The 10,084-nt window shown below is 34.2% G+C and overlaps 2 protein-coding genes across 3 annotated transcripts in view; one reads left to right on the top strand and one right to left on the bottom strand.

The window, feature by feature from the left end:
- The window catches only part of LOC107704648 (TBC1 domain family member 9B-like), an 18,367-nt gene extending 13,377 nt beyond the window's left edge, over positions 1 to 4,990 (top strand). Inside the window, exons 17-21 of one of the 2 annotated variants that reach the window (XM_016507632.1) lie at positions 650 to 721; positions 1,223 to 1,273; positions 1,577 to 1,636; positions 1,723 to 1,820; positions 3,175 to 4,989. In XM_016507632.1, coding sequence (XP_016363118.1) covers positions 650 to 721; positions 1,223 to 1,273; positions 1,577 to 1,636; positions 1,723 to 1,820; positions 3,175 to 3,807 — 914 coding nt within the window. In that variant the 3' untranslated portion in view covers positions 3,808 to 4,989. Of the gene's footprint in view, positions 1 to 649; positions 722 to 1,222; positions 1,274 to 1,576; positions 1,637 to 1,722; positions 1,821 to 3,174 lie in introns of both variants that reach the window. The other variant, XM_016507634.1, reaches the window with a different exon arrangement.
- Positions 4,991 to 7,767: 2,777 nt separating this feature from the next.
- The window catches only part of LOC107704647 (MORC family CW-type zinc finger protein 4-like), a 23,064-nt gene continuing 20,747 nt past the window's right edge, over positions 7,768 to 10,084 (bottom strand). The window contains exon 18 of the mRNA XM_016507631.1: positions 7,768 to 8,437. Coding sequence (XP_016363117.1) covers positions 8,284 to 8,437 — 154 coding nt within the window. The 3' untranslated portion in view covers positions 7,768 to 8,283. The remainder of the gene's footprint in view (positions 8,438 to 10,084) is intronic.

The raw sequence follows: 10,084 nt of genomic DNA, 5'->3' as shown, positions 1-10,084 counted from the left end.
ATATATATATATATATATATATTAATGGTTTTTCTTGTTTGATAACGATTAAAAAAAATAATTGTAGTATTATGTTGTAAATATACAGTAGTCGAAAAGTTTCATGCTGACTTTAAAAGCCAAAACTACATGCCTAGAGGTGTTTGTTTTTTAATTTTAATTTTATTATCTGTTCTATCTTTTATATCTGTTGTGTCCAAGTGTCTTTCTGTAAGCACAGTTTTTGCTTTGGAGGGCTGAATTACAGTTACAACTTGTATTTCTTCAGCAGTATATGAGAGAATATTCTATTTATTCCAAACAAATCCAGACAAATTTAATTGTTATTAATACTCTTTTAGTTTTCTGAATAGTTTATTTTTAATGAACATGCTTTGACTTTTCTGATCTCCCTGCATGTGCCTATGGATGGTTTGATCCAGGCTTACTGACTAACTTGAATTATACTTGACTGCATTTGGTCCTCACAAAGACACAAATGATACGAGTCAATTTTGTTCTGGGGGTCCTTGAGGATGGTTCTGAATTGGACTGGGGTCCGGTACGCCAAAAGGTTGAGATTCACTGTGTTACAGCACGAGTCATTTGGAGTGTGTATGTGATGTGCTGATATATTCGTTCATTTCATTGTTCTTCTCTCTTTCTGAAGCGTTGTGTCCAGAGGAGGCAGAGTCAGCACTGGAGGCCACGCAGTTCTTCACTGACGATGACATGCCACAGGGTACATGAATGAGACGCGTTTACTACCTGAATAGCATTTTAAGCCAACATTAAAGAAATGTTTCAGGTTCAGTGCAAGTTAAGCTCCACAGAAAGTTATTTTGCCTTTTTTCTGCACTTACAATGAAAGTAAACAAGATTACGCACTTTAAGGGTTTAAAGTTGCCGTGAAATGATTGTTTTTTAAAGCATGTTACTGATCTTATTGTGAACAATTCATCTGTGCATTCTTTAATGTTTTTGTATATAACATTATATGTAATTATATATATAAATATGTATTATATTTGAAAGAAATATATAAATAAAATTAGGGCATTTGATTTTAATTGTCAGATGTTGAAATAAATTGTGTGTATATGTGTATGTATATATATATATATATATATATATATATATATATATATTTATGGTTATATTCTCTCTTTCAACTCTAACACTTTCCTTCTTTCTTTCTCTTGTTCTCTCTCCCTCTCTCGTTCTTTCTTTCTCATCTGATCAGATCCTCCCTTCCTGTCTCATCTGGACTTCCTGGCACAGGAAGTGACCTCAGGTTTGTGTCTGTCTATCATTTCGAGTGCATTCTCTGTCTCTGGTGTTTGGGGCATCAGATGATGCTGTCAGTGCAGATGACTTTTTTTCTTCTTCTCATTTACCTCCTCTGTTGGTTTTGGTGTTTTCCAGTCTTTTTCACCATGTCTTTCACATGATATCATCTTACCTTTGTGGTGTTCTTTTCATTTTTAACCATGGGTTTGATGTCATGAAACCTTTCCGGTGAACTCTTTTAAGTGGTTAATGGTTAAATGTCGTTTTGATGTCAGTGTTTATTAATGCAGCATTAATGTCGTAACAGGTGAGGGGCTGAAGGAGGCAGGAGACGCATCAGCGGCCGGAGACACAGATGAGAGAAAAGGTGATAATACTCGGCTTTTGATGACTCCGCTAAGGAATCTGTTTAATCTGGTTATTTCTTTAATGGCAATGTCGTGTGTTTTTCAGAGGAGAAGCTGAAGGACTATAAGTACTATCTGAGAATGTGGGCCAAAGAAAAAGAGCCAAAGAAGGAGAGTATTAAAGATCTGCCTCGGATGAATCAGGTGACCTCGCTGATCTCGCTCTCATTTGTTGGGAAAGAAATTTAGGCTACTGTATGTTCACATTGCAACTGAATGTGGCCTAAATCAGATTTTCCACTGACAAATAAGCAGATGCATATCTGATGTCTGTGCAGTGATTTCAGTGTGAACAATCAGATCTGATTTAAACTTTTTACCTGTCATAACTGCATGCTTTATTTACCCTCGGCGTGAACCGTAAAGTGATTTATGAATTGCATTGAATGAAGCATTGCACAGAAACCTGCAAAAATATGTGTTGATGTGCATTCGATTCTTTGGAAAATCACAATTAAATTAAATTCTAATGTGTAGAGTTAAAACCCAAAGTCCAAAGCTGTTCTTGTTCTATAATAAAAAGTACATTTAAATTTGAAAGTGGATACATTATTATTAATGTTATATAATTAATATTATTATTCTAATAAATCCAGCCAGATTGTGGATTCTGAAAGTACTTTTTATATGTACCCTAAACATTGCAATTGAACTAATTCTTTGTGCATTACATCTGTGCCCTGCGCTTACAGTTAAAATTAAGTATTCAGATTCAGAGGTTTACATGCATAATATTTTCCTATTTAACTAATTAACATATGTGTATCACTCCTTTTATTGGATTATTAATTACTTGTGCTGTCAAACAATTAATCGCATACAAAATAGAAGTTTTTGTTTGCATAATATATGGTGTGTTCTGTGTATATTTATTATGTATATATAAATAATCACACATACAGTATATATTTTGAAAATATTTTCATGTATTTACATGTTTATGTTTATATTCATAAAATGTATATTATAAATAAATATAATATATAAATATTTCTGAAATATATACATGCATGTGTGTGTATTTATATATACATAATAAATATGAACAGCATATGTACATATATTATGTAAACAAAAACTTTTTTGGATGCGATTAATCGTTTGACTGCACTATTAATGAATTTATTAACTTATATTATAAATGCTAAAAAATTATATATCATACTTTGAAATTAACATTATTTTGCTCTTAAATCATTTTAACAATTATTAAACTGTAAAGTTATTTACGAAATGCACTGTATGAAGGATTGAGTTTTAGATCTATATATATATATATATATATATATAAACCTTCAAAAATTAAAATTCATTGGGCTGTGTGTGTGTGTGTGTATATACATGTGTACACAACACATTTTAATTTTATTTAAAATCATATCAAATCAGGATTAAGTTATTAAGTAGCATCCTAGTATTGCAGTGTTTTTTCAACCTATTGGAACAGAACATTAGTATTAAGACTACAACACATTTTTGTGTGGTCATTCAATTACAGGAGCAGTTCATTGAGATGTGTAAGACTCTCTACAACATGTTCAGTGAAGATCCCATGGAGCAGGAGCTGTATCACGGCATCGCCACGGTGGCGAGTCTCCTGCTGCGCATCGGAGAAGTGGGCAAGAAATTCACCAACAACGGCAGCCAGAAAACCGAAGTCCAGCTGTCCTCAGCAGTCGACGCTCTGCAGCCGGAGAGGGAGGACTCGTCCGGGGAGGGAGGATCAGGACAGTCCTTGGTCTCCAAGGCCCTGGCTGAGGCGCAGCTGGAGACGCCACCTGCAACAGCGGCTGGCTCTGATGAAGAGGCCAAAGACGACACATCCGTTTCGTCCTACTCTGTAGTGAGTGCTGGTTCGCTGCAGTGCGAGGACATCGCCGACGACACGGTGCTGATTGGCTGCGCAAGCGGAGACGTGGTGGATCGAAGGCGGGGCAGTGTGCCGGATGCCGATTGGTCGATCACCTTTGAGCAGGTTTTAGCATCGTTTCTGACGGAAACATCACTGGTCGACTACTTTGAGAAAAAACATGACATCCAGAGCAAAATAACGGCATGCAAGTCACTGAGAGCCGTGGAAAGACAGACAAGTACGTCAAGCGATCACGATTTCTCTCTGAACACACACTGACATGCTCATAAAAACATGCATGAACACAAACACACACAAATGCAAAACAAGAATATGTGTATGTATGTCCGGTTATTATCTATAGGAGTTTGATACTTCTGTGTCATAGTCAAACAAATAGTGTTTAATTCTATACCAGTAACCTCTGGAGTTTAGATGTAATAACCACGTTTCACTCTAGCATAGGGGTTTTGATGGGTTGAATGCATCAACTAGCAGGTCTGGAATAGAGGATTATGGGATATGGCATGCTTCGGCTCATACAGATCAAAGAATGAAACATCACACTAAAAATATTTTATTTGCACACTGAAATATCCCACACTACAGTGTACATCACTAATGCGTTCTTGCACGTGTGCTATAGCTGGATATATTGTGTATTCGAGAGTAAGAAGTGTCCTTTCGGTGAAGAATCCAACTCATAGCTCTGCTCAGATTCACTTCAACCCCTCAGATGGAAAGAGTCTCTTAGCTTTGGTTCAAAGCCATGTTTCTGTGTGTTAAAAATCAGCTTTACCGTTTTTAAGTAGGTCATTGCCTTACTGAAGTGAACTGATGCATCGTTTGTTCGAAGACAGCGTTGCATGTGTTTGTTGTGGTGTTTTGCGAGGATAGCGCCATAGTTATGTTCTGTCAGATGTTTGGTCGCCAGAAGCTACACAAGCGGTACAGCGCTGGCTTATTTTAGTCATCCAAACCATAATGAGAGATGCAGTAAAAAATGTAGCCGATTAATTTAGCACAATATTGGCCTTTACCACATAAAGCAGGAGTTTTTTTCTCTTTTACTGTCCAAAAAATTTTTTTGCTGTCAGGCCAGAATAAGCATGTACAATCACTGGGCTTCGTTCATGAAACTCAAGCAGAGCGAATTTGGCATTTGTACATGAATTGTCACATTGAGATAAATGAAACATTCATAAATTGGATTGAATGCACAATGCAAACAACATTTGTAAATGTTTGTAAATTGAGGCACTGAATTAAAATTAAGCATTCAAGAATTCACTAAACTGTTGAATCATGTAAATTATTGAATTTAATTTAGTGCATCAATTTACTGTTTTATAAACACTTTTTAGGCATTGTGTGTTAAATTAAAAGAAAACATTCAGTATGCATTAAATTGTTGCATTGAATAAAAATTCATATGAAATTTTATTTACTTAATAATTTAATTGATACATTTGAATTTAGATAAACCATTCTTATAAATAATAGCATTCAATTAATAAAAAAAATACGTTTGCATATTTTTATGTAAATTTATGCACTGAATTAAAATTCAAGAAATCATGTAAACCGTTGAATTGAATCATGTAAATTATTAAATTTAATTCCGTGCATCAATTTGCATTAATTTACTGTTTTGCAAATGTTTTATGCATCGCGTGCTGAATTAAATGAAAACAGTCAGCATGCATTAAATTGTTGATTAAAAAAATCATATCTGTGTGAAATTATATTTACAAAAATGTATGTTTGAATTAAGTTAAACCATTCTTATATAAGTCATAGCTTTAAATACATTTTTAAAAATTCTTAGATTATTATTTTTTTCTCTGTAAAATCATTGAAGGTTAAAAATGTTTGCTTGTGTTTTATAAATGAGGCCCTGTTATGTTTATTTTGGAATGCAGTAAAAGTAACATTTTCATTTCTTGATCGCTATGCTGCTTTATATCAAATGAAGATGGAGAAAAAATGGAGATAACTTTTAGTCTGGAGAAACGCTCAGGCATAACATGATGTTCTAGAACGTTTAAAAAACTTATTCTAAGCATGTATGTACATTGAGATGAAACTAGAACCTCTTGTTTAAGGACAGGCTTGGCCTTTTCATCCTGATCTTTAATCACATGACTGAACGAGTCTGGACGCTTGCATGTAATCAGATGTAGTTGAGCTTCTTAACCTGTAAATAGTTGCATATCACATTATTATAGCAGAAGTTTTATCGTGCAATGATCGTTCTGGTTTGTTTTCAGTCATGTATCGCTCTGCTTTTGTTTGTCCCGTCACCTGTAATTGGTTTCTATTCTATATTTGTGATTTTTAACAGTTGCTTTTGTACTAAGTAAATTAGCTTTAAATTAAGCCTGTTCAGGCTTTAAAAAATCCTGAAAGATTTCAGTATTAATTTTCAGTTGTTTAAAGAGCTTTAAAACATGATTTAAATGGGGCAGAATTCAGAAGACAACATTTGGACCAGTACAAATGAGAAATTTTAAATCACTGATGCATTAAAATATATAAAAATGTTTTTAAAATTGCTCACATTGATTTAAAGCATCAGTTCATCTCCGCTATGAAATGCACTTTTGTCATTTGAATGTGAATGAATCTCCTGCTCCTGCCACATGACCTCTGTCGAACTGTGAAAATAACTGACTTCACCTCACTGTGATTCTAATTAACTGTTAATTCATGCACAAACTAACACTGTTTCCACTTTCATTCTGCATTTCGCAAAAGGAGTGAATCTGTCCTTGTTATTCTCTTGCTGGAGAGTTCCAATTTCTGTAGGCTTCTGTCTGTGACCTGCAGTTACTTATTGTCATGAAAGCAGTATTGTGTAATATTATGTAATAAAAATCAAGTTATGGAAAATCTGAGCGTTTTGAGTCTTTTCGTGCACATCCACTTTAAGTTAACGCGAGTTGTCCAAAGCACAACAAACCTTGTAACCTCAGTCATGACTGAAAGAAATGTGCCAAGAAACATCTTCCAAAATAAAGCACTGATGACTTTTATTATGTAATGAACAAAGGAAAATGACTCTCAGTGAAATGTTGCATTAGTATCTGTTTGCAAAATTAGACCTGTTTAATTTAACCATCAGTGGTTACATTTATGGATTGAAAGTCATTTTAAAAAGATTATAGAAAATTAATAATTATAGAAAAATAATAATACTAAAAACATTTTTTGTATTAAACACTCTTAAAGGAAAAGTTCAACCAAAAATGAAAATGTACTAATCTTCAGGCCATCCAAGAGGCACATGAGTTTGTTTCTTCATGGGAACAGATTTGGAGAAATGTAGCATTACATCACTTGCTCACCAATGGATCCTCTGCAGTGAATGGGTGCCGTCAGAATGAGAGTCCAAACAGCTGATAAAAACATCACAATAATCCACAAGTAATTCACACGACTCCAGTCCATGAAATGAGTAGCTGCATGTTTGTAATAAAAAAACAATTAATCAAGACATGTTTTACTTAAAACTGTTGAGTCCACTATCCATAATATGCTTTCTCCAGTCTCGTCTGAATCAGGAGAGAAATATGCACTGATCAAGCACTGTTTACAAGTGAAAATAGTCCAAAACAGATGTAAACAAATATGTGGGTGGATTTTGATGTGCGAGGACAACAGGGGATGGACTTTTTCACTGGAGGAAGCGATATTATTGATTATAGACTCGTATTTTGGCAGGAAGACAGTTAAACCGCCTTAATAATGGATTTGTTTTTTACAAACACCCAGCCTTTTACTTCACAAGATGTTAATTGATGGACTGGAGTGGTGTGGATTACGGTGATGTTTTTATCAGCTGTTTGGACTCTCATTCTGACGGCACCCATTCACTGCAGAGGATCCATTGGTGAGCAAGTGATGTAATGCTACATTTCTCCAAATCTGTTCCTATGACCAAACAAACTCATCTACATCTTGCATGTCCAGAGGGTACATTACATTTTAGGCAATTTTTAATTTTGGGGTGAACTATTCCTTTAAAAATATAGTTTAAACCAGGGCTGTCCAAACTCGGTCCTGGAGGTCCGGTGTCCTGCAGAGTTTAGCTCCAACATGCCTCAACACACCTGACTGGACGTTTCTATGCCTAGTAAAGAGCTTGATTAACTGGTTCAGGTGTGTTTAATTAGGGTTGGAGCTAAACTGCAGGACACCGGCCCTCCAGGACCGAGTTTGGACAGCACCAAGAGCTTGTAACACTTCAAAGAGAAAGGAAAAATTGAAATCGCATCATATGACCCCTTTAAATATAATCCACAAGCTGCCTGCAGATGCGTGCATTTAAGTGCTAGAAAAGCAATGCAGCTGAAATGAAAATCAATGAAGTGTCTTGTGTGAAAACTCAAATGTTTGTGACACAATTGTGAAATTAGTTTAACTTACAGCACTGGAGAGACAGCAAGCGATTTGGTCAGATCCATGCATGCGATTTATATGAATGTGAGCTTTCAGAATAACTATTTGAATTTGTTTGTGTGTGAAATGTATAGTAGCTTTAACCTGCAATACAACTTATGTTTATATATATATATAAAAAAAGACGTTTTAATGCTGTTATTTCCATGCACCAATTTTGCAGTGACCGATCTGTCTTAAATCTGCCCTTCAAACTTCTGCCTTCTGTATGGTTTCAGATGAATTTTGTTATTTGTTGATCCCAAACGCTTGTGTGTGATAAGGCAGCCATTGCTCTGTAATGCGGCTGAAGGATCACAGGTTGTTGGCCTGTATGATCTGCTGTAGGATGCTGTCTACATCAGTCGTGTCGTAGCTGATTCCCTGCATATCCAGGCTTGGTAGGATGGAAGACAATAATGCAACCACATCCTGACGGATAGACCGCAACCTCTCCAGCGTCACACTGCTGTCAGAGTGAAATAACAAAGACAGGTTCATATTTGTGTATATATACATATATATATATATATATATCTACAAATACAGATACATAAAACACACAGTAGCATTTATTTGATTAAAAAAAAAATAATAAATTGTGAAATATTATTACAATTTTTAAAAACTGTTTACTATTTGAATAGATTTTAAAATGTAATTTATTCCTGTGATGGTAAAGCTGAATTTTCAGCATCATTACTCCAGTCTTCAGTGTCAACATGATCCTTCAGAAATCATTCTAATATGCTGATTTGCTGCTCAAGAAACATTTCTGATTATGATAAATGTCAAAAACAGATGTGCTGCTTAATATTTTTGTGGAAAATGTGATGCATATGAAAAAAGCATTTATTTGAAATGAAAATCTCTTGCAATATTATAAATGTCTTTACTGTCACTTTTGATCAATTTAATGCATTTGTGCTGAATAAAAAAATTTAATTGTCCCTCAAAAAACTATATCTGTAATATATAAAATATATATAGATGTATAAAATCAAATATTTAAAGAGAAAAAAAGACAAGTAATAAAATATAATAAACATGTAAAATAATGGGTTCTTTTAGCTATTTTGTCCAGCTGTAATCAGATACAACTATCACTTTTGATCGATTTAATGCATACTTGCTGAATAAAAGTATTGATTGCTTTAAAAAACATATTGTATTGATATATAAACTGAATTTTCAGCATCATTAATCCAGTCTTCAGTGTCACATGATCTTTTAGAAATCATTCTAATATGCTCATTTATTATCAGTGCTGGAAACTGTTGTGCTGCTTAACATTTTTTTGATGAATAAAAAGTTAAAAAGAAGAGCATTTATTTAAAATATAATTTTTTTCGAACAATATACACAACAGTTCAAAAGTTTGGGGTTTTTGAAAGAAATTAAAACTTTTATTCAGCAAGGATGTGTTTAATTGTTAAGAAGTGATAGCAAAGATTTATATTATTAGAAAATATTTATATTTTGAATAAATGCTGTTCTTTTTTACTTTTTATTCATCAAAGAATCCTGAAAAAAAGTATCACAGGTTCCTAAAAAATATTAAGCAGCACAACAGTTTCAACACTGATGATAAATCAGCATATTAGAATGATTTCTTAAGGATCGTGTGTAGGGCTGCACGATTATGACAAAAATCATAATTGTCGATTATTCCCTTGAAATACTGAAGACTGCAGTAATGATGCTGAAAATACAGCTGCGCATCACAGAAATAAATTATATTTTAAAGGATATTAAAATAGAAACCATTATTTTATATTGTAATAACATTTTGCAAGATTACTGGTTTTTTTCTGTATTTTTGATCAAATAAATGCAGCCTTGATTTGCATAAGAGACTTCTTTAAAAAACATTACAAGTCTTACTGATCCCAAACTTTTGAACGGCAATGTGCGTGTATATATTATATATATATATATATATATATATAAAAGGCGGGTATATAAGGCGAAAGCGCGCATCCACTCGTTAGGTTTTACACTGAGGAGCCGAGAACGTGTCCCGGCAACAGCGAACTGTTCAAGGTTGTGGCATGGGGACATAACGTCTCCGTTTCCTCCATCAGGGAACGAGGGTTACGTACGTAACCAAGCCGTT

This window comes from Sinocyclocheilus anshuiensis, unplaced genomic scaffold, assembly GCF_001515605.1.
Source record: "Sinocyclocheilus anshuiensis isolate Anshui unplaced genomic scaffold, SAMN03320099.WGS_v1.1 scaffold1646, whole genome shotgun sequence".
Lineage (NCBI taxonomy): Eukaryota > Metazoa > Chordata > Actinopteri > Cypriniformes > Cyprinidae > Sinocyclocheilus > Sinocyclocheilus anshuiensis.
This window is presented reverse-complemented; position numbering and strand designations above follow the sequence as displayed.